Below are 26,319 nucleotides of genomic sequence, written 5' to 3'. Positions count from 1 at the left end.
AAATGGTTTTATTTTTGACAAACGTGTTACATTTATCCTCATTATGAAAGCTGAAAGCGAATAAAAATGAAAGATCGAATGACAAAAAATAAACATCAACAACACCAACAGAAAAATTGCATTTTATACTTTAGGTAGATATACTTCGAGATCTTGACCAGTCACTTGAGTGATGTAATCGAGGTAGCTTTGAATACGCACGTAAACACCAGGATGATTAGCTTTACCACAATCGACACCCCAGGCGACAATTCCAGCCAAGATATAGGCATTATATTCAACGCTGAAGCACACCAGAGGTCCGCCACCATCTCCCTATAACAATGAACAAAGAAGAGCTATTAATTATAAGATTAATTAAACAGTGATGACACAATGATAGACAGGAAAATCAGAGATGCTACTGATATACAGAATTCACAGGGTGATTTCGATAAGCTGGAAGTGTGGGCAAACGATATTGGCTAGCAATTCAATTTTAGTAAGTGTAAAGCTATGTGCTTTGGCTTGATGCGATAACCAACAACATATTATATTGGTAAGATTATGCTTGCAGTAATTGAGATTTTGGAGTTATGGCGGACTGAAAATCGAAGTTCAACGGTCACATCAAAAAAATTGCAAATACAACTCAGGGGATAATTACGATGTCCAAACAAAAATCCACATGTAAAGATACGGAAGTCATTTTGTTCTTTACAACGCCCTAATACGAACGCATTTGGACTACTGTGGGCAGATCTGATTTCTTTGTTTCCAAAGAAATAAAGAAGTAGTGAAAGATCGCAACGAACAGTTACGAAGATTATCTAGCGATTACGTGAAGATTACGAGAACAGATTGAGAGTATGCGGACTGCTAGACAGAAGAAAGAGGGTGATGTGATAGAAATTTATAAACTTTTGAGAGAAACTTATGGGATATCAGTTGATAAAATTTTTCATTATATGGAAGTTGGCGAAAGGACAAGAGAGTATCAGGGGAAATAAAGTTTGTGTGCATTTAAGAAAGGAGTATCGTGCATATAAATGTCTATACAACATTTATATGCACGATATTAACCAGCATTCATTTTACACAAATTATGGACTCCGCAACCGTGTTATAAATAATTATTTTAATTTCCTGACGTTTCGACCTTCACACCAAGGTCATTATTTGAAGTATACACATAGATATGCAGACACAAGCTAAATTACATTTCAAAAAGTATGCTGAAGAGACCACGATTTGATCAAAGGTTATTCTAATGTCTGACTTCTAGTGAAAATAAAATTTTATTTTATTTTCACTAGAGGTAGAATATGTGCCTTCCATATTCTTGGGATTTTTAGTTATTATTGTTAAGATTAGGGTGATTGATAAGAATCTCACAGGCCTCCTTAAATTTATGCTCATACCATGTTTTGGTATGAAAATATGAATGTAAACAACAAGTGCTTTTCCAGTCAGTTCTATGTAAAGTTCAGGGCATGATCAGAAAGACCAGTTTGACTATAGTTATTATATTTATTGTGTCGTTTATGTTCCTTTCTTCTGATAGGAATTGTGCGTCCTGTTTCCCCTATATAGGACAAATTACAGGTGCAATGAATACAGTATACTCCAGAGTGAGCCAGCAGAGGGAGTGGATTCTTGGTTGAGTTGAGTAAGTTCTTTAAATTTGCAAGAGGTTTAAAGGTGACTTTAAGGTTGTATTTTTGTTGTATTCCGTTTATTTCATCTGATATCCCATTAATGTATCGCATGGTTACAGTTTTATTCTAGTGTTGTTTCTTTTTGTTGTTTCTTTTTATTCTCTTGTTTCGTTTTATTCTCTACAAGACTTCAAGTGAAGTCTTGAAGAGAATTTTGTTGATATTATTTTGGCTGTAACCATTTTTTAGGAAGATATTGCTGATTATTTTTAAATGCTTGTTCACTGGAACAAATCTTCAAAGTCCTGTTTTTTTAGTGTATTAATGCTCCCTGGTTTTTGTGTTGGATGGTGGTAGGAATTTATGTATACATTGGCCAGTATGTGTCGGTTTCCGGTAAGCAGTGAAGGAAAGCCTGCCAGAAGGAAGACGTGTGACAAGTGTATCTAGAAACGGAAGTGTGTTCCGCTTTCAATCTCAATTGTGAACTGTATACGTTTGTGTTGTTTGTTTAGGTGGCTGACGAAAGTGTCTAATGTCTGGCGACTGGGGCCCAGATGGCAAAAACATCGTCAACGTATCTAAGCCAGAATTCGGGTTTTAAAGGAGAGGAATCTAGAGCACGTTGCTCAAAATCCTCCATATAAAAGTTAGCAATGGGGTTGGGGATAATGGTGAGCCCATGGCTGTGCCTTCTATTTGTAGATAAAAGTGTTTTGCCACGCCAAATAGCCAGAACATAGTACATGAGTAAAGAGCGCTGTGATATCGGGAGGGAATTTGTCCTGTAATAGAAGGATTATGTCATTGATTGGGACATTTGTGAAGAGGACAGAGATGTCAAAATTGACTAATAAATCATTTTTTTCCCAGTGTGATGTCTTTGATTTTGTTTACAAAGTGTTGTGTGTTTATAATACAGGAGTGGAAATGATCTACCAACTACTTGAGTGTTGACGCTAGTTGATAATCCTAGTTGATAATGGCTAGGTGATAATCCGGTAGACATAAATTATCGGGGAACGAGCATAGTGCGGAAGTAATTTTTTACTTCCGCACTGATGGTGTATTTTTTACACAATCAGTCACCACATGGCCCGAACAGTATCTTCGGGCCACGTGGTGACTGATTTAAGTTACTTCTCCGTTTTCGTTTTTATTCGATTGGTAGGGTCATTAACAAGTTATTAACAACAGCACCTATTTACAAGTTGATAGGTACTGTTGCTCGAGACTATTACATTCATTTTTTTCGGAATAAGTATTTCGATTTAAAATAACTGTTGAATTACCTTTATTGAAATATATGGAAAATTAACCTAATCTACAGTTGGAATGTCACCTAAGACGATTATTGTATATATGTAAATAGTTTTGAGATCAATAAAAATATTATTATTAGTTATTTATTATACAAAAAATTCTCTATAATCTTCATTGTTAATGAAGATGATATAATGTCTTTGACATCACACACTGGTGGAAAAAGATGATTCATTAGTCAGTTTTGACGTCTCTTCCCCCTTCGCAAATGTCCCAATGAATGATGTGTCATGACTTCATGAAACATCGATTACCCACAATTATGGTTTTAAGTTAATGAAGAACAGATTAATTTATTACACCAGTTGAATCTAGACACGTTATTGCCTTATGATTACTGTATGTAGTTCGTTTAATTATCATCTGTGAACAACTAATTTTGTATTGTTTCAAATTTTATTGCCACCCCTAAAATGGCCCTATTCATGCAAAATTAAGAAATTCAACAGATTTGAACAGATATTCTAAAATCCAGTTTTATTAAACTTCGTTGGGTCATTGCTTACTAACATTTGGAAAGTTTTGTTTCCCTATTTGTCCTTAAAAATGACCGTTCAACTCAAAATCGAATTGGCTTCCTAAGGCTGTGTAAATATCTAATTGGAAACAACTGGTAATTATTATCTGCAATTCCAAAACAAAGAGGCTGTGTAACTCAGGGGATGTAGCGTGTGCACATCACAGCCCTTGACCGCACGAAGGAAGACTTTGTTTCGAATCTAGTAGATAACTAGAGGAAATTTTTCTGAGCATTTTTTTTCGACCGGTACCAGAGTTAATCGATCTATGGCACGGGGAAACGGGTTTTTTTTCCCGGAAACTCGAGATTTTCGTCCCTTGAACTCAAGAAAATTGACCGTAGAACCCACATTATTTCAGACATTAAATATATTGTGTTAGGGTTAGGGACCTTGAAATGGCGGCACTTGTTGAGCCGTCTCTCTTCACTGCTTGGGCTGGCTATCTCTGAATCTCTACCAGTGGAGATTGAAATCCTCCATTCAGTCTTCAAAAGTGAGGTAGGACAAAAATGACCTCGTCTACTCCCCTACACATGAATAAAAGGCGTTAGCTGATTTTTTTTATTTCAAAACAAAAGAACAACATTACAACAACGAAAATGAACCAAGATTGTTACCATGTCAGATAAGAACGCAGCTAAGATCATGTTAAACTTTGTATAATATTGCATTCTTACCTTGCACGAATCGAGACCTTCCTCTCCTCCAGCACAGATGAATCTTTCAAAGAGTTCGAAGTAAGGTCCCAAACGAGTTTTTCTCAATTTAGTCTGGCAATCATCATTGCTGAGTATTGGCAAGCGAATCTCCTTTAGAATATTGGAGTAACTTCCTCCTCCTAGAGAAGAAATAAATGGTTAAATTATGGAATGGGTGAGATGATGGATGTGATTCTTTAATGCATAAATTGAAATTCCACTCCTTTGACGAACAAGAAAAAAAAACAAAGAGTAAAATAATCTGATTTTGTAGTTTACTGAAATCATTAAGTTATCCTAAAAATAAAAGCATTATAAGTTTCTCTTGTTTAAAGCTGTTTCTGGACAGTATTTTTTCGACAGTTATTGCATGAAGAGCAAACTCTACATTACATTTTGGCAAATATTTAATTTAAGGATAGATCAAAACCAAAAGATAATTCTCCTATCCTGATTAGGTAACTTAACATTTGTCTAAGTAATTCTAACATCTCTATATGAGACTGTAATTTGTTTTTTATTAAGGGTTTAAAAGCATGTTCTTCCTAGCAGATGACATCATCAGCAAAATTCTATAGAGTTCGGTTATATGCCCAAGTAAATAGTAGAATAATTACCAGATATCCAGCTTTCAATGAGAGGAATCCGAGGAATATTTTAAGCAATGAAATCAACAGAAGAATATAATGATTGAGTGGTAATGACCGTGTAGAGATATTCAAACATGTTAAGTGCCAAGTACCACGTTAAGTGATCATTTACAAGTATCAATGACCTCATCAATCATTGGCTGTGACAGATATGGAGGAAGAATCGTTGCAATTGTTGCAACAACTCACGAAATCATATCCCCACGTGCCTCGAGGACACAGAGGTCTGACATACGTCAGTTTATAGGCCGAAGTTAACCCTGTGAGAATGCCCAGTCCTCAGCACAGAGTCCACAGCATCAAACGATTCATTCCCTTCCAACTACTAACACCGCTCAGTTTCGTTTAACTTTTTGCGTGAGCTATTAGTAGCAGAGACTCTACCATTCAACCAACCTTTGCTTACACTCTCCCATAATGCAGCAAAATCTACAGGAACAGCACAAAAATAAATAAATAAATAAATAATAACAATTACGAGTTAGATTTATTTATTTATTTATTTTTTCTTCAAATTACAGGGACCGCATAATTGGTATTTCGCTGGTAGCACGAATTGAGCATTCAGGATTCCCGCGAGGATCTGATCCCAACATGACAGCTTTTTATTGCACTAAAAAGAAAACAATCGAGAGATTTTCTCTTTAGTATCGCCAAAAGTTCAGTTGTAAAAAAAGTCTGCGAAATAGAGAAGAGAAAGATGGAAGGAAAAAAAAAACAAATGCAAATGTAATTATTTCTGGTGTATAATGTGATAGGTACTTACGATAAGCTTCCTTGCCCCATCCGGTAACAACACATTCGCTTCCTACAAAGATATCTTCATTCTTAGGTAGACATATTTTGTCGATGTTTGGTTTGAAGACCACTGTGCCTTCCAGTTTCAAAATAGCCAAATCATTAAACAAGTTGTTGCTCTTATAGTCTGGATGGATAATAATTTGTTCTACACTGTAATCGCGATGCTCCATGAACTCATCTTCGTTCTGAGTGTTCCATTCTCCCAGTCGAACTTTAATGGGGTATGGAGTCTCTTCGCTGTTAAAAATAATAATGTATTTGATCAGTTACAGAACAATCATCTCTCTCTCTCTCTCTCTCTCTCTCTCTTATATATATTTATATATTTTAAAACGCGAAAACATATAAAAATGTTTGCAAACCATCAAGAAAAATTGGAAAACAATGTTGGTTCTGAACAGAGAAGAGATTAGCGAGGTTAACATAAAAATGGGTATCTTTCAGGGAGACTCATTATCTCCTTTATTGTTTATCTTGTCATTGATCCCCTTAACTAGCATTTTAAATAAAACTGCTTATGGTTATCAAACTGTGCAAAATATTCAAAGACATCTCACCTTTTATACATGGACGTTCTGAAGCTGTATGCAAAATCAGAGAATGAACTCGGATCATTGCTTAATACTGTGCATATATTCAGTCAAGATATATCAATGGACTTTGGCTTAGACAAATGTACCATTGCTGGAATAATAAGAGGAAAGTTTGAAGATCTGAACCAAATCGAGCTGCTCAATGATGAAAATATCAAGACAATAAAATTCAAAGATAGCTACAAATATCTGGGAATGTTTAGAAGCATCAGAAATTCTGCACAATAAGATCAAAGAAAGAACTAGAGCAGAATACATAAGGCGGCTAAGAAAACTCCTTAAGTCAATGCTTAATGCTGGAAATTTGATAAAAGCAATTAACACCTGGGCCATACCTGTTCTGAGATATTCAGCAGGCATTTTTGAATGGACCCAGCTAGAGGTGGAGAATTGAATGAAAAACTCGAAAATTCAATGCACCATTCCCTCAATCCTCGCAGTGACATTGAGAGCCTCTATCCATGACGCAAAAAAAAAGGAGGCAGAGGATTATTACAAGTAAAGCAAGTTGTTGAAGAAGAAAAACAAACGAAATCTGAATGATTATCTGCCGCAAACATTTCTGAGGTAAGGAAAGAGGGTTTATTCAAACCCATAGAGATAAAATTGGAGTACAAGACCAGCCAAGTACTGTAAAAGTGAGAACTGAAAGATAGAAAAATAAGGCATTGCATGGAAAATACCTTCACAGCATAGAGGACAGCAATTACAGCAACTTGACCTGGCAATGGTTGAGAAATGGCGCACTAAAGAAAGAAAGAAACAGAGTCGGTAATATTTGCAGCACAAGAACATACCATTAACACCAATGTCATGAAGGCAAAAATATAAAAAATTCAAGAAGACAGTAAATGCAGATTGTACAAAGTAAAGGAAGAAACGGTAGACCACATTATATGTGGGTGCAGCAAAATTGCACAAATTGAGTACCGTAAAAGGCACGATAATATAGCTAAGATAATTCCCTGGCATTTATGTAAAAAGTACGGGTTTAAGGTATCTAAAGACTATTGGAAGCATAAAGTTGACCAAAAAGTGGTTGAGAATGAAAAAACTAAAATACTCTGGGATTTCAAAATCCAGACTAACAAAAGTTTGGAATGTAACACACCCGATATCACAGTGGTTGAAAAAAGTGAAAACAAGGGTGTTTAGTTTATCGAAATATCAGTACCAGGAGATAGCCGAATTGATGAAAAAGAAACTGAAAAAATTACAAAGTATCATGAGTTGCAAGTCGAAGTTGAACGAATTTGCCAAAAGAAAACGAAAATTGTTTACATAATAATAGATGCTTTAGGCGCCATCTCCAAAACTTTGAAAAAACATCTAGAAGCACTCGAGTTAGATGGATTAAAAACCGGGCAGCTGCAAAAGGCTGCTTTATTCGGCAGAGCATTCATATTCAGAAAGTATTTCCAACTCATAGGCCTTTGGGCAGGGCTCGAGTTACTGGAATATAACGAGCTTTTACTTAAGGCTGAGGAAGCAAATCAAGCTTGGATGATATTATATATATATATATAATATCATCCAAGCTTGATTTGCTTCCTCAGCCTTAAGTAAAAGGCTGGTTATATATATATATATATACACTAGAGGGGACTTCCCCCCCGGCGCATACAGCGCCCCCCCGAGTTCCGGACTGGTAGGCCGGTTCTCCTTGAATTCTGATGACTCGAATTTTGAAGATTCGACACTCAGGCTAGCCCCTGAGTTTCAAAACGTTTCAAATAACTTAACAAAAAACGTGACACAAAAACGTTTCACAAAAAGACTTATCATTTTATATCTATAAGGTAGATATGTAAAGAAATAAAAAATATAATAAGAAAAACAATTATGCCTTTGTGTTTGTTTCTTTATAAGAAGAAACAAAGAAACTAAAAACATGGAGTGTTATGCAAATTCGGTATATCTTCTTTGGGATAACACAATTCATACACTTAAGAATTTTATAATAAGTATCAAATATTTTCTTTTTCTTTTAAAATCTCCAATATTATCATTGTTATTATTATTCAACCATGTTAAATTTATAATATTTTATTGAGTTCCAAGTCGTTCTGAAATGAGAACAAACAACTTCAATGGCACTCTAAAATGAATACATACGACAATATATATAAGGAATTAATGCATCTTTTGAATGGGAATTCTGAAAGTAAAATGTCACACGACCTTGCGACAGTATTTAAAAAAGAAAGGAAAAAAAAAACTGCCTCGGTTCTTCATAACAGATTGAAATGACTTCAGGTCTTATTAACAATCAGAAATTGTTTTTATAACAATTATGCCTTCTCACCTTCACTGATGTAAACAGCGCACTTCCCTTCTATTTATGACGTTCTAATATACATTTCCCCGTCATATTCCTTGCTATCAGGGACACTAACAGAACTGCTGAGAAGAATGAGTTCTGATTAAGACAAAGCAAGCGGAGCAAATGCATTGTTGGTAATTTAAAGGGAATGAAAAATGTATAGGTTTCAAAACGCAAACTCTACTCCAAAGGATATTGTGTCTTCTGATTGAACTATAGAACTTCTGATTGTATATATATATATACAATATATATATATATATATATATATATATTGTAATTTTATACTAACAAACAATGATATATTCACTCTGCATGCACTGTATCGTTTAGTGGTAAAACGACTCTGAGTAGAATACCGATTATAATTGTTTTGTCTATTCTTTATCAATTAAACGAAATGTATGTTTTTTAAGCAAATTTTATAAAAGCAAAGTTATTTGATGTAAAATTATGTTCTCTTAAGATTTCTAATTGATGATTTTATTTATCTACATAGCCACAATTATGTGACCAAAAAAAAGTAATAATTATTCTCATTGTAATTTATTTACTAGTTAAAGTTGTTACCTTTTGCACTTTAATACTTACAGGAATCTTTGGACGCAGTGTGCTACAGTGAGCACATGTTTATTATCAATGAGTGTGCCTCCGCACAAGAAAATATCGGTGGTACCTTCGGCTTTGAGTATTGCAGCCTGTAAAGGATTAAGGAAGAATCAATGGTCTCGCAACGATCATTAAATTAAATTAAATAAATATATTTCTCTAATGGATTTTAAATCAAACCAGCCCTATTTATCAATTATGCACGTTAACCTACCTTGACAGAATCTGACCATCAAACGATTTGCTCTCTATATAGCTCCATATCATTCCTTGACTGAAAATAGATATGCTTACATATTCTTGAGAGAGAATTTTTTATATTATATAAAATGTATGGATTTTTATTATTCAAAGCAGGCGAAAATATCAGCATAACCGGCCTGGTTGGCCGAGTGGATAACGTATCCGCTCACCAGCCAAAAGGCTGCGTGTTCGAAATCCGCCGTGGAAATGGATGTTTGTGATTGTCTGTGGAAATACCAGTGGTGGTCGGCGGTAGATGTCGTTGGCGTAGTTGCGGTTAGTTGGTGATTGAATGGTGGAGACGGAATTGTAGAGTAGGTGCCCTCCTCGATGAGTGCTTGGACTTCCTAGAGGTGTCAAATAATAATAATAATAATAATAATAATAATAATAATAATAATAATAATAATAATAATAATAATAATCGAGGTGCATGCTACAAAAAATTGCAGTCTTATATTCAGCCTATGTCGATCAATAAATTGTTCGAAATCCGCTTTTGAAATGGCGACAGTCCCGGCAGTAGCAAATGTTGGGCCAAATTGGGATAATTTTGAATGGTCTAATTTAAGATAATTAGGAAATGAGTCAGAAAATCGTCCAGAATTTTATCAAATATTAAATTTCTTTCTTCAAGATCTCAATGGACCAACCGGTCCAATTTGGTCAGGGCCAACAGCAAAAAAACTCACCTCCTGTTCAAATAGAAATCGTACTTATGGGCCATTACAAAGACCATCAGATACAACTTCGTCTCACTTGTGTGCTTCCACATTCTCTCTCTCTCTCTCTCTCTTTTTCTCTCTCATTCAGATGGCACCTCACTGTTACAGCATCTGAAGACAAACCTGACCTGGCATAACTCTTTTACTCCAACTCCTGCATAGATGACCAAAGCGAATTACCTTTTTTAGCATACTGGCAACTGAGAACCATGTGCCTCCAGTGGTCTTTTGGCAAAAAGACATCAGAGAAACTAAATAACTTAACAGCAAAAGGTTTTCCATTCCCGATGACACCTGTCCTTGAACGTCTCTACGATAATTTATACTCAGTTGGTGCTTATCTGTCAAGTTTACTGGCACTTATATGTGGAACCAAGCATATATTCAAACAAACAACTCTAAAAGAAAGAAATAAAATTCTGTCATCAAAATACCCCCTGATTGCCATTACTTTAAGTGTGTCCAAAATAATGGAGGAAGTTATCCACAGTCAACTTTAAATCCATGGTCGATCTCTTATCTGCAAAACGTGTACAAATCCATCTGTCCTTAGAATATTGTTTTCACATGTTTGGGATAGGCATTATAAACTCCCTAAAAATGTTCGGAGGAGAGCGATTCCACTGATAGACGACCTCTCCCTCACTGACTCTCTTCAACCACTATCTCACAGATGCACTGTTTCAGCTTGTCATTTCTGCACGTACTTTCATGGCCGCTGCTCCACAGGAACTAGCATTAATTCTCTGCACCAGTTAATTAGCAACATCTGCACGAAATCCTGAATACTTGTTTAATTTTAACCTACTTTTGACTTCTGTAATATTTCTGTGAATTCTCATTTTCAGTTGCTTTTGGTTGAAAGTACCTGAGTTAGAATCCGCTAAAGTCAAGAGGGAAACTTCTAAACCTCTTTAATCGAGAATGAAATAACCAGTGTCAGACGGAGATGAAAGGAGTTTTACCTCTAACAAAACAAAAACTATCTAACCGGTAATGTACACCAACTATAGACACAGTATCATTCCATGTTCCTATCCCAAGCCGAAAAATCTTACATCATTCATACTATTTTATCAACCCTAACAATTTTGTTGACAAATGAGTCTCAGAATTTACACATATACAATAATAAAAAAAAAATCAGCTAACGCCTATTTGTTCCCGTGTAGGGAGTAGGTGGGGCCGTTTACTCTATCTAACTTTTGGAAACTGAGTGGGCAGTTCAATCTCCACTGGTAGCCAATCAGAGAGATAGCTGGCCCAAGGCTATCACTGATTCATCGGTACACAGTGAAGAAGGCGGCAATCTAGTGCCGCCATCTCGTGGTCCCTAATCCTAACACAATATTTTTAATGTCTGAAAATAGTGTGGGCTCAACGGTCGATTTTCTTGAGTTTACGGGACGAAAAACCCGAGTTTCCGGGAGAAAAAACCCGCTAGCCCGTGCCAGACATCGACTAACTCGGGAACCGGACGAAAAAAGGCTTAGAAAAATTTCCTCTATAATAATGCTAATTAAAACTAATTACAGAAGTTATAATTAGTTCAGATATTAAATTCAACGGCACCAATGCTTCTTTTATAGTGTAAGTGTACTTTGGGAGGCAAAAAGTGTAAGATGTTGATAATTAGAAGTCACTTTTTTGTTTTATCCAGCAGATACACAAGGACTAACAAATAGAGACATATGTTCTATACAGGAAAAAAACGAAGAAATGAAAATTTTGAGCACAATGTTGGCAAAAAGAAAACAAGGAAAGGCAGAATAAGAAATATGGATATTGGGAATGCATTGGGACTAGAAAATGTTGGGATTTATGGCTATTCTTATTTTCTTTATTGTCAAAGGGGTGGGGGAAAGATGAGATTGGAGTGCAAATGAAAATCATTGGTCACCAAGATGTCTTTTCTTGAGATTACCCTAGTTGAGCATTAATAGTGACGTATATAATAGTCACAAGCCAATAGTACAACTTTGTTTACGTCTAGTGGATAATTAATTTAGAACACTGATTTAGACATCGTATTTTTAGAACATCCCCAAATTCAGGTAGATAGAGAGACAGAATAATGATAAACGACATGACACATGTAAACAAAAACAAAGTATATTGAATCATCAAACAAATACATTATATAAAAAGGTTACCCCTTATCCTGTTTGGATAAGGAGTAAACCTTATAATTCTATTTTTGAAAATACCTTTCTCTCATTGGGTTGGCACTATCTTACTATGCTGACAGATATATGATACTCCATCCATCAAACGTCAGTCTGTATAATCGAGTAGAAAGGCATGTGTTTTAATTTCAGTGGTATGATATAATTGGGAAGTTAGCCAACTTAAATTGTGTTCTTTAGACAGGCAAATGGACTAATTAACTTCATTTTAAATTATCTTAATCTCATTTCTCTTCTGTCCACTCTGGCTCTCCAAAATCCCTCTTACGCTTCTCGACTCTTTCTCTGCTCACGTCAGCCTTCCTGCTTTGGTGACCTCTTATTATTCTTCTTGATCTGGGTTCCATTCACGTAGCCACTGTCCACACATTCACTTTTATTCCGATTATCTGATCATTACCCAGTTTATTCGATTGATGAAATACAGTATGTAAATCTGATGACTGTTTAGAATTTATAATTGTTAGAAAAATAGTTATGAAAAATATTTACTTGAAAAAGTAGAAAGATCAGATAAGAGAAATTAGGGAAAAAAACTTTTGTTAGAATGGCGTTTATGAAGAAAGAATATAGAAGGAGAGAAAGATTTCGAGTGTTGATCCGCGTGACCTAACAGTTACTGTCGGAGCAGATGTTATTGCAAAAGTTTCTATTATTGGAATTTGGAACACATCAGAAGATATCAATTTTGAATTTTGTTGCTATTTTATATTCAAGATAGTACATAATTTAATACAGTATTCCATCTATCTATAAGTGATAACAGGTGCTAGTTTTGTAACAAATCGAAAAAATGAATTCATTGCAATAAGGAAGACAGTTAACATTATTCCACGGGAATTCTGTTTAAATTCCTAGAAGAAGGACGACTGCATTATATTTCCTGCCTTCTGACATATTCAAAAGTATGTTGAGCCTCTGCTGTTTACAACAAAATAGTCGTCTAACAAGAATTATTTCCTCAAGAACCCAGTCAAGTGATGAATCATTTGCTATTCACGGTATTGGGTCTTGACAGCTTACAAAGAAACAGGAAAATTCTTTATTGTCTTCTATGTATTTCTAACATCTCCAATGGGCTATGTGCAATTTCTCTCTCTCTCTCTCTCTGTGCACATGCACATGGGAATGCCCTCCCCCCTCCCTGACACGAGACCAGGAGATAAGCTTGCGACACATTACCAAACATGATTACTAATGCAAATCTTAATTTTAAGATTGGAAACTTTGCTCAACTTTGTTTAATTCCTCACATGGACTTAAAATATGTATCAAAAAGAGGCTTTTATTTTTTAAATTTTGTTAATCTAAATAAATGCCGTTCTGCTCTAATTCAGTTGGTGTATATGTCACAAGTTCACTAGAGCAGCACTATTCAATTTTTTCCCCTTTTCTTTTGTATTCACTGTTCATTGCTAATTACTGCCACCAGCGCATGTCATATAGCATATTTTTGTGTGGTAACTCCTCATTAGAAACTATCGAATTATAACATTATTCTAAACTCTCTCTCTCTCTAACAAACAGTATCGTCCTTGAGAAAGACTGAAACAAAAAATAATAGCTGATCATGTTCTCAACACAAGTGGCCCTGTGAATTCTAACTAGCTTCAGGTGGTTGATTCCTAATTATAATATAATTAAAAAAAACAGGGATTTTTTTTCTTTATTATATTACCTCACGTGAAATACTCCGGGCTGTTTGGGAAACGATACATTAGAAAACTCGGATTCAGTGCCCATTTATATTTTTATAATAACCCTTCAATTTCTTATGCGTGCATTGAATCAATGACATTCCATGTTTATTTATTTATTTGGAATGAGGGATTATAAACTGTTGATCAATCCACTAATTTCTGAAACTTGAGAAGGAAATAAATTTTATGTACTCTTAACAAAGACAAGTATGCTATCTGCTGTGATAATGAGAAAAGAAATGAAATCTAATAGCATTACTGAATATTAAAACTAAAACAGAACAGATGTTTCCACGTTTCTGGACCTTATAAATTCAGGACCTTATAAATCCATGCTAAAAAAACAACTTCTCTCTAAAGCCAGCTGTCCATCCTCGAAATCTATCTTAAGGAAGCATTTTATTAATTTTTAATGAAAGATATTACATTCAAAATACTGTGTTTTTACTAAAGGGATACTATAAGATTGACACAGAAGCAATTTTTCAATACATAGGGAGCAGGGGAAAACAAGACGTCGCACTTGGAAGCTTGTACTAGTGTGGTTAGTAAGGGTTTATAATATGGGAATGCCCCCCCCCCCCCCCGACACGAGACCAGGAGATAAGCTTGCGACACATTACCAAACATGATTACTAATGCAAATCTTAATTTTAAGATTGGAAACTTTGCTCAACTTTGTTTAATTCCTCACATAATATGCTTAACAGAATGCAAGTAGATCTATTATATTTAGGATCATCATATTTACAAATCTCAGAACTGGAATACTTATTACATGTATGACGTATTGTAAGACGTCATGTTTTACGAACATAAAATGTGTTTAACACGAACAGCTAATCCAACGCTTGTAAAATCGTTTCATGCAGCTAATAGATCATTTGGGAGTGTGATTATTCTGTGCCCTAAATAATACCGAATGTTTGTTATATACATCATTTTATTGTTATGCAAAACTAAATTCTTCCGTTTTTCAACTTCTCACATTTCCAGTAGACGGTACTTTTCAACCCCTCCTCAATAAATTTGAAATTATTCTTATTCTTGCTACAGCATTTTGAGTACGTAAAATCCATATTTAATTGCCTTTTTAATGCGACTTCCACCTGGAGAGTAAATGTTGTTTATGATGGAGACAAAAGCACCATTTCTATGAATAAACATTAATTCGAAAAGCCGCCTCATATAAGATTTCCAATTAAAATATGCAGTTTATAAAAATGGCTAAAAGGCTGACATGAATACCCAAAAATATGAATAATGCATAGTGGTTTGTTAATTGACTCTGCTTTGTTGGGATCTGTTTATTTCTTTGTTTCTTGAAATTATATTAAGAGTATCCCCCATTTAATTCTAAAGTGAATTTTAAAAACACTGATTTCTAATAACGCATCATTTCCATAATGATAACTCACCGAAGACTAGAACGCATTTCTCAGGACTCATTTGGTGTTCAATAATCATTCGATGATGATAACTTTTTTTAATTACCCAAGACTATTTGACATAATCTGTGAGTAGTAACAATTTACCAATAGTCAGCAGTGAATCTTAATCCAAGTATTGGAGAATCTCTGACTACCCTTCTTATAACAATTATGAGGACCAAACATTCGACCCTACAGTATCTCCCGTTCTAAGTTGAATAATAATGAATAAGTTGAATAAAATAATAATGAAAGAATTGAAGTATTGATTCCTCTAAACGATCGATTTCGACAAAATGTAGAACACAGTTGTTTCATATATGCCTAAAAAAAGTTAAAACGTTAAAGATCTGTTGAGAACGTCAACCTGATGGGACTCAAAAAAAAAGGAAGAATTGCAAAGATCCTTGTCCCTTCTTCGCTGATCGCTATGCATCGTTTATTCTATTTCCATAATTTATTCCTAGTGGCTATGCGCTTCGATATGCCTGGGGAAGGAGTGTCCTAGGTTCGATTCCCGTCGGAGACGCGAGGAGCTTAAGGATCTTCCTCAGCCATAGCCAAGTTAGCTGGTCTTGGGCGCGGGCAGTAAGGTTTTTCTCCCTAGTTTATCTAGGGTTTTTCATTCCGCAAACAGGCAAACCGGCCCCGTGAACACACCCGGATTAGACATAAACATCGTCCTTAGGGGATGCAGCAGAGGAGTGGCGAACCGCTGCATTATTACGCCAGTAACCCCTCATTAGGAGAGGACTCAACCCGTCCTAGGACGGACGAGAGGGATGGGATATATTCAATCCTATTCATACCATGAATGGGATATATTTTTGTGGCAAACACATTTTAATAATCTAGCAAAAAGCGATACTTCGGCAATCGGGCTTTAACGTCAAAATCGATGGTATATAATTATTCCGAAACAGTAACAGAATGAGCCGCTAGGTGGCGGCACTCTCGAATAGCAACTTTATAAAAAAACAATTATGCCTTTCGTTGAATCGAATCTCAAGGAAGCAGTTTTTTTTTTTCCAGCGAACTACAAAGATAGGAATTATTCACAATACACAAAATTTCAGTGTTACTTAGTATTTTTATTTATTTATTTATCTTTATTTTGAAGAAAAACAGTAAATTTTAAAATAATGTAACGAAAATTAGATGTTTCATTACAACTGCTGTAAAAATGCTCTTCGTTGGTACTCTAAAACACAATGTGGTATCTTAGATAGTTTTGCTTACCTGCCAAGGCCATTCTCCAAAATCTGCTTCTCCTCGATTAGCTGTCAGTATTCGGCTGTTTATGCCACTTGGATTACGATTACCGCAGCGACTTTCATAAGGTATAATAGGGGTCGTTTCAGGGGCCTTACAGCATACGTGAAAGGTTCCACAGGTGGGAGGTACATAGCGAACATCCTAAAAATGGAAGATTTTATTATTATTATTATTATTATTATTATTATTATTATTATTATTATTATTATTATTAAGATATTAAGATATTTAGCTTAATAAGAAAATTGTTTGGACTAGAAGTGTAAAATAAATATGTCACATCCATTAATTGTTTACAAGAGATAATCCGAAAACTTATTAAAATATGAATATATAAGTTACATAAATGCATTAATTGAAGATTAAATTTATACATAAATTAAATGGTTATAATATGTAGGGAAATAAAACTCACCAAGCCCAATTCCTGCTCTGGCGGAGGTTTCTGACGCGGGTCAACAATACCAGTTCCATCTGTTACAATGTTTCCTGCCTTACATTGGTAATAGGGGACACAAATACAATTAGAGGTGTCTCCGTAGCTGGATGCATTTTGTACTTGAGGTGCCACCTCGGTTAGAACACAGAGCAGCACCAGTAGACAGATCCTTGAAATCATTCTGTAAGAAGATATTTTTTCCCATTGTTTTTATTACAATAGCTATGTGAATTTTGTTTTGTTATTATCATCGATCAATTAAAAAAAAATCCTGGTATATTTTTAACGATCAAAGAATGCACTGACATAGGAAATATGATCAAAAACCTTCTAAACTGTATTTTTTAATACTACTGATGATCATTTCGGTTATTAATTTGTTCTTTACTGCAATTCCTACACAATTTTTAACGTGATGTAAACTTTTGTCATAGCTCTCTCTCTCTCTCTCTCTCTACATGTTTAAAAAACAGTTGCAAGTGGAAAAAGACGTCTAAAGAACGGAGAAGACCATGGAATGTGATTTTGGACAGAAATTATGGTTCATAACATTATGAGCAGGCGCATTGTCATGGTGGGCCAACCTATCTCTAATTACTATCTCTAATGCACCAATCATCAATGTTTTCACCACATATTGTCCTAGATGACATATTACTTCCTGCACATCAGCACGTTTTGGTGTCCTGCAGAATTAATTCTTTATACTAACTATCAAATATATTAAGAAATATGAAACATGCTTTTGACATAAAATGCTCCTTCTTCAGTCGTAGTGATACTAGGAAATTCCACTTTAAAGACTTGCGCTTCTCTTCTAGGTTTTTTCATCGCTCGTGAAAAATCTGAGAAAAATCCATCTTGATACCTTAAACTCTTGACACAGACATTGATTTCATTCTTCCCCTGATTGGCAAGCAGACGATGAGCGCGTCTTAATTTATTTATGGATGTGAGATACATGCGCTAGTGAATTAGTTTCCTGATTTTTCATACATTGTTTTTACCTAATCTATCTGCAGAAATAGGACATTTAAGAAATAAACCAAACATTTTTTATTGTTTGTTAGAAGTTTTGGTTTTAATGGTCTGACTCTTTTAGTGGAAAATGATGGAAGAATGCAATAAGAATGCAATATTCTATTAGTGCTGTAAACTCCATACGAATTATTATTTTGAGAATATTTGCAATAAAAGTATTTCTCAATCTGCCTTAAGACAAAAATATTCGACATTTTATATTCCGGTCATGACATATGGAAGTGAAACATGGACTTGGATTAAAAATTGACCAAAAAAAGTTGAGTAATTCCCAGAGGAAAATGAAAAAAAAAACCATTACTTAGTATTACCATTCTAGATAGAAAAAAAACAATACTTGTGTCAGAGTTCACACTAGATCGAGAAACATTTACGACAGTCATTAAAAGATCCAAATGGCAATGATCAGGTCATATTGCAAGAAGTAACACTCAAAAATGGACAAAGCTGATATCAGAATGATATCCCAGTGATGGAAAGAGAGCTACAGGAAGTACAAAGAGACTGTGGGAGGATGAGATTAAAGAGATGGCAGGAACTCAGTGGCATAGAAATCTCAAAATAGGAATGAATGGAGAACTTTTGGGAAGGCCTTGGTCCAGCAGCAGTACACAGAAATGGCCGATGAAGAAAATATTTGTATATTTCAAATAGCTTAGTTTTCAACGTAAGAAAAAATTACATTAAAATAAATGATGCAACAGAAACTTTATAAGCTTCTTTTAATTCCTATATCAAAGCGCTATGATATTTCTTAAGTGTAAATTTTTCTTTACTTTTAAGATTAATATACTCTAAAAACTAATCTAAAACAGGATTCCTTCCTTCCCAGGGTCGACGTAACAAGCAGTAGCAAACGATCCTATTTTGAAATTAGATTGGTTTAGGATCTAGTTTTTTTTTTTTTATTGAGTATATAAGGGGGACCAGAAAGTAATCATTTTTTTTAAAATACATTTTTAATATAAATTTTATTAAAGAAAAAATTAACATTATTCAATTATATAATCGTCATCGTTAATTATAACCTTATTCCAACGATCTACTAAGTTTAGAATTCCTTTTTTGAAAAAAGTTTTTTATCTGGAGGCAAAAAATGATATCAAACTCCTTTGGACATCCTCTTGGGAACGAAAGGTTTTATTTCTTATGCTGTGTTCTAAGGACCTGAATAAGTGATAGTCACTAAGGGCAATATCCGGCGAATATGGAGGATGTAGTAGAAGTTCCCATCCTAACTGCCTAATTTTTTCTTGAATCATTCTTGCAGAATGTATTTTTGCATTATCTTGCTGCAAAATTACCCCTTTTCGATTGACAAGCGCAGGACGTTTGATTAACAATCTTGATGTAGTCGCTCTAATTGTTCACAGTAAATGGCTGCTGTGATAGTTTGACCTTGTTCCATGAGTTCGTAATGAATGATTCCATGAATATCCCACCAAAATCACAACAAAACCTTTTGTGGATGAAGATTTTGGAATTGGAGAAAGCCACTGTTTAATATTTTTATACAGCACCCATTTTTCGTCACCAGTTACGACTCGTTCCAAAAAAGGGGTCATTTTGTTGTCTGGTCAACAATGAATTGCAAATCACCCGTCTCTGTGCTTTATTGTTTTCTGACAGTTCATGCGGTACCCATACACCCTGCTTAAGAACCTTGCCACTCTTATGTAAGTGTTCTTGGACAGTTGGCCATGATGAATTAAGTTTCTCTGCTAATTCTTGTATGGTTTGTTTTGGATCTGATTCAACGAGAGTTTTAAGAGCATCGTCATCTAGAGTAAGAGGTCTTCCAGATCGAGGACGATCAGAAAGATCAAAATTTTTTTCTACAAATCTCCTAAACCATCGCTGACATTTGTTAACCTTCAATACGTGTCCACAAGTTGAGCAAATGATTTTTTGGTAGCCTCGGTAGCATTCTTTCCTTGGTGAAACAAAAGCAGCATACAATGACGTAAATGGTGCCCTTTAACTTTAAATTCGGCCATATTAAAAAAAATAATCTGAAATTAAAAAAAAATATTTCTTAAATAAAAAAGTAATTCTATTATTTAAATAAAAATCAAATTTAATAATTTATGTGCTATTTAAAAAAACAATAGGCTAAAAATGAACTATTAAAAGTAATTGATTACTTTCGGTCCCCCTTATATTTCTGGTATAATATCTATAAAATAAATAAATCTCCATAACTTAACATCGCAAAAGTCGAATCCTGAAGGTGTTCTAAATGAAGGATGATATTCTCAATTCCAAAGTAATATTTAATTTTGTGTTCTGTAGTCAATTTTTTCGGTATTACAGGTTAAACACTAATTTCTTTCTGATAAAGTCTTACTTGCTAAAGGTCTCGTTCACTAGAATTAGTAAACAAAACAAAAAATAATAATAAATAAAAAAAATGAAAGAAAGTAAAATAAATAAATAAATAAAAATAGAAATCTTCCCTCTGCAAGCACATCGTCAATGAATTTGTCAAATATCTCTGCAGACCTATTTGGTATACATAATAATTATATAGTCCTACAGATTATCCAAAGATTATATATGATAATTTGCAAATAATATTCAGTTTAAATTACAAAATAATAGTGTCGAAAGTTCAGGCGAAAGAGAAATCTTGGTCTAAACCATTTAAAAATGCTTTGCCATATTTAGATTATAAATGTGAGGTGGTTCTCTAAAAGATTCTCACCTGCAGGCTTTTCATGATAATGTTTAAAACATAATTCATTATTTTTAAAAATCTGTAATTATAATTAGCTATTTTTTAATTTTTTAAAAATATAATTCGTCATTTTTTAAAAGATGCATTCAGCGAATTTGAAAAGTGAAATTATTTACATAATTTTATTATTAAGAATATTCCATCTTTAGTGCATCAGAATCACATAATCCGAAAGATGGCGCTCTTCACCAGTATAATTAATTCTTGGATAATCCATTTGAGTTTAGATTGTCAGTGTAGATCAAGGTACCTGGAACGCGAGCAAAATCTGACATTTAAAAATTTATCTGATTCAAAACAGCCGTGAAAGAATACTAAAAATAACATACAAACTATAAACATAAAAAAAAAACAACTTTAAATATTATCACAAATATGAAAAGAAAAATGTGTTCTGATTTCCAAAATTTAGGATTAAAAGTGGTCTTCCTTTCTGGAGCAAAATGGCATTAGTGGATTTTATATGAAAGCAAACATTAATGAATCCAAGTATAACTTAAGAATATAAACTTTCTAATATTTCTATTATTAATTTACTTTTTTTTTTGTCTTTTGATTCGAAAAATGTTCATTAGCTGACTCCTATAAAAACATGTTAAAAACACTACTGTATGAAAACTTTTGTACGTCTAAATATTGTCATGAAGCCCACAATTTTAAAACTAATTGTTAGAAAGCACAAAGTCGGGTGCATTACTTCATTTGTTAGAAGCAGTGAATAACAATTTTGCCCTAATAAGACTCAGTGATTATAATAATGATTATTAATTTAAATATAGCGGAGAATTTTAGTAATCCTATTAACAGTAATCCTGTTAATCTTATTAACAGGCAGTTTTATTATGATGGACAAAGCATTTTAGTCTTATATGTCTGTTGCATTTCTTAATTTGTGTTTAGAGTAAGAAAAAAATATTTCAATCTCCGTATGAAACTGATAGACTCATATTCTGTTCAAATGAGAAAAACCTCTTACAGATGTTTCTGCAAGTCCTTACAAATTCCAAGATTTGAACTTTTAGATTTACACACACACACACACACCACAGCAGTCGAAACATTATAATCATCCCTGTTTTTTTTTTTTGTTTTTTTTCACAATCAGTCATTCTGTCCGTCAGGTGGCATTCGTATTGCATTCGTATTTATGATGACCGTAATTTGTCCCACCTTGTGCAAGCTCATAGACAAAAAACTGTACAACCGTTGACCAAGGAATTTAACCGAGAGGGAGGGGGAAAAGATGGCAATGTTTTCCAGACCTCAGTCAAATGTAGCCTTCTTCGTAGGCATTCCTTGATGGGATACTTACACCTAATCATTGACAACTACATCAAAAGTTTGCATCTGAGAGACATCTGATGAAATGAGTCAATCGTTGGATCATATAAGACTGGAGAAAAGTTGCTGATTTGGATTAATCTCGTTTCCACCTATGGCGCGTGGACTGTAGATATTAGGAGAAAACTTGAACCATAAAACTATCCAGATGTTATAGTCCAACATAAGCCTAATACCCATAGACTGTACGATGAAAGCTACAAAGAACTTATCCATTGTGGCTGATCAAGTGCATTTCTTCATAGTGACTCTCTTTCCACTTGGTACAGGTGTGTTCCAGCTAGGATAGCGACTTCCAAATGTTACCATGGCGCCAAATTCCCAGGATATGAATCGTACGGAACATCTACTGAATGATATGGATCGAGAACTTCAGCATTTGAATACTCCATCCTGGAATTCCATAATACTCCGAGAATACCAGGCAAGCAATCATGACCATGTGGTACCGGCAGTTCATGCAGCGGTAAAAGAGGTGAAAAACCTGCGAACTATTAGGATAGTGGCAATAATATTTTGATTCCGCTGTGTGTGTGTGTGTGTGTGTGTGTGTGTGTGTGTGTGTGTGTGTGTGTATGTGTGTGTGTGTGTGTGTGTGTGTGTGTGTGTGTGTGTGTGTGTGTGTGCGTGCGCGCGCGTGCGTGCGTGCGCGCTGTCCACCACAGAAGGTTGGCAACTTATAGCAGCATGAGTGGATCAGTTGTTAAGTAATCTGGAAACTCTTGCTCTAGAGACCAAACATAGTAATTTTTCAAGCCAATTCAAGTCCCCAATAAACAAGTTTGTTCTCACACTTTGGCGATAGAAGTCAGTTCTCTCCTAAAGTCTTTCACGAACGTCTTAGTGAGATTCTCATAGTCTATAGGATTGAGAGTAGAAATGCTATTCAATATATTTCTTCCTGCTCTCAAATTGATATAATATATAATACGATGGCTGACTTGCTTTATTCTAGAATTTTATAGAAAAAAAATTAAAAGTGCAAATATTCTAATAAAACGTTATTGACGAATAAATCATGTATAGAGAAAACAAGTCAAAAGGCAATTAACTCCAATTGATTTATTATTAAGAGAATACCGTGACAGTATTTAATTTCCTTTTTATTTTGATTAAATCCAATTGCAGTGACTAAAAACGGGACGTTTGGGACAACCGACTAAAAATTATGAGGAAATTCGAGTTCTGTGACGGAGAAAACACGGTTAGCAAATCGTGTCAACTATCTGTAAGTATTTTAAAAACATCAGCTGCAAAAGAACGTAAAAGTAGTCCTCAAATAGGATGAAGGTTATATTAAATTCGGATTCTCGCAAACAGGTTATGTAGCAACTTATTCCAATATGCATCTAAGCAAACTTATTCCAATATGCGTGATATGTTCTCCAACTCATGCTTGACAATATGAAGATGTCTAACCTCTGTAACGCCATTTTCAAAACAAGTGGATTTCACAAGAAACCAGTAGAATTCTCCGTATTGCGCAAGCATTGTCCCAGAAGGCAATTCTTGGTGAGATTTTGTTGAAAACATGCAAGTAGTGGTAGCGTTCTACTATACTTAATAGCAAAGCCTGAAACTTCTGATCTGATCGGTGAGTTATTAATAAAACCTGCAGCTAGAATAACTGAAACTCGTGATAGGAGACAAAGCTAACAAGGCTACTGAAAAAAATATATTTCTATCAAATAATTTTGTACGTTGTAGAATTTTAGATTTGGCTGAAAACACAAAATAGCAATTATTGTCACAAATCTAATAAAGTAGATACTGTATGCTGCAAGTATCTATCGATATTGAATTCTGTTAATTGAATTCTTATGGTATTTGTCCGATATGAGTTAAATAAAAAAGTTCACAATGATTTGTTGTTCTATCAATATGTGCTAAAACAACTGGGAAAGCTATTGTTTGAGTAATTGTTGATTTAATCACGGACAAAGGAAATAATAATTTGCTTTCTATTATAACTAACGTTTTTCGCTTGAAAAATGGTACTTTATTAATAAACTATATTAACTCCATAACGGGTTCTCTATAGCTCTGATTTTCTATATTATCTTATCCTAAAACTGGCTAGTACTTCGAAGAAGTCATACTCCCAAAATGGTATGCGGCCAGTCCGACGTTGGGAAATATTACACACACTGGTGTAACTGATAAGAAGTCAAACAACTTTTTGTAATGTCACTCAATTTCATGATGTTGGAATGTTGAACTTAGATAGTGCAATAAGTGCTCGAGGCAAGGGAAAAACCGCATCCCAAGAGGAGCAATGTCAGGGGCAGGACATTTTAAAAAAAGTTGAAAAATTAAAAGTATATTTTGTTATTTCCAACATTAATGTAATTAATAGATTCATTTTAAAGAAATGTTTCTAAATAAAAATGAAAAACTAAGGGTCATAATTAGTATAAAGCTGGGATAAAAAGAAAGTTATTGTGGCATAGAAATGAATGTTTTTGCAATACACTCTTGGCATGCGAAATTTCAGGTGTTACCATGGCCTATAATTATCAGCAATGTACGCAGATATAATCGGAAGAAATCTCAAATTTCCTCGAAATTCAGAGTTTCTCCCTTGCAAAATAGACAAACCAGCCAGAGAACACACACACGCTGATAAATATGCCAGATGAAATTGATCGTTCTATGATTGTTAAAAATTAGTTGTATATAAGCCAAGTTACTTGATCGCAACAGGATATTGGTCTTCATACGTCAAGGAAGATAGGATAATCAGACATTTAAAATATAACAACCTGCATCCACAAATGCTTTAGAATTATTCAAATAGGATATTTCTTTCTGTTTAGCGAAAGGATAACCAAATTCATTATGCTTAATTTCGTACAGTAAGAAATAGATTAATAAAGGTAAATAAATTGATAATTAATTTTAAAAAGGTATTTGCTAGAAATTCCAAAAGTATCATTGGGGAAAAGTTTGGTAAGGTAAAAAACCAGAAATTCGTGATTTTTTATACCATTATCTCAGTACATGTTTTTTTTCTCTCTCTCTTTATCTCTCTCTCAAAAAAAAAACAACAAAAAAAACGGCATGCATTTTAGTAACATTTGGTTGCAAAATAGTCTTAGCAATCATTCATTAAACAGAAGAAAAATCATTGCATAGAGCAGAGCATAGATTATTATTATTGTTATTATTGCTGCGAGCAGCCATCCATAAGATTGTGAAATGAAGCTGTACTAAAAGCAGAAAACATTCCTTATAATAATAAGATGCATATTCCATTATGCATCTTTATTTTTCACTGCATTTCTCTTGACGTATTCTAGTAAATATTTGGGCATGTATGATATTTTTAAAAATATCAAAGAGGCACTATACAAGAACGGTTTGGCTAACACTAATAACTTAAACTCAAAGAGAGGACAGATTTTGTTCACTTGAACGGACATAATATTCACAAGTACTTCGCTTCTTATTGCAGATTACTGACAATTTAAAAATCTTGGAAAAATCCCCTTGAAATAAGTTCAGCATGTACTTTATCCCTTATTAGTTACCAACATGACATTAGCAGTGGAGCACCAAGCACATCATTACGATCTTTGTAATTCAATCAAACATAGGTGGCGCAATCATTTTGAACATCGTCGACAATCACCTTTGGTGCAGATACAATTTTCGTTTTTTTTTTGTATCCGATAATTCACTGAAATCAATCTATAATCTCTGTGTCTACCGATGCATAGACAGACAGACAGTCCATTGACTTCGAGAAGGAAATTAAAAAACATCGTCTAGGAGAAAACTTGCTTTACGATAAGAATAAAAAGGAGTTCATTTTATTTCAACTTCTCTTTATGAATTCTCAAATGGAAAAAGAAACAAAAATCGTTTTCGTTTCATTGAATACAAGTTTGAAAACTTACTTTGAGTAAAAAATATCTGAAGGTTAATGATCCAAGCGTAACAAAGAGAACTGTATTCAAACTTAACTCTGTAAAATAAACACACTCACCTGAGTATTAGTCGTCCCCCGGAATGGCTGTAGTTCATACGAAGTACTACCGATCGGGG

At 34.3% G+C, this 26,319-nt stretch overlaps 1 protein-coding gene across 1 annotated transcript; it reads right to left on the bottom strand.

Annotated features, from left to right (window-relative positions):
• On the bottom strand, nt 1-26,319 carry LOC150108092 (phenoloxidase-activating factor 2-like). The gene is made up of 7 exons (XM_090415577.1): nt 26,261-26,319; nt 17,130-17,334; nt 16,679-16,855; nt 9,138-9,244; nt 5,596-5,867; nt 4,159-4,319; nt 1-315 (listed from the first exon to the last, which is right to left on the bottom strand). The coding sequence occupies exons 1-7, from the start codon at nt 26,296-26,298 to the stop codon at nt 124-126; spliced, it is 1,152 nt and encodes a 383-aa protein (XP_090271703.1). The 5' UTR covers nt 26,299-26,319; the 3' UTR covers nt 1-123.

This window comes from Typopeltis vanoorti, chromosome 3, assembly GCF_054136105.1.
Source record: "Typopeltis vanoorti isolate ZY-2024b chromosome 3, IOZ_Tvanoo_1.0, whole genome shotgun sequence".
NCBI lineage: Eukaryota > Metazoa > Arthropoda > Arachnida > Uropygi > Thelyphonidae > Typopeltis > Typopeltis vanoorti.
Note: the sequence above shows the minus strand (reverse complement) of the source record. Positions and strands in the feature narration are given on the sequence as shown.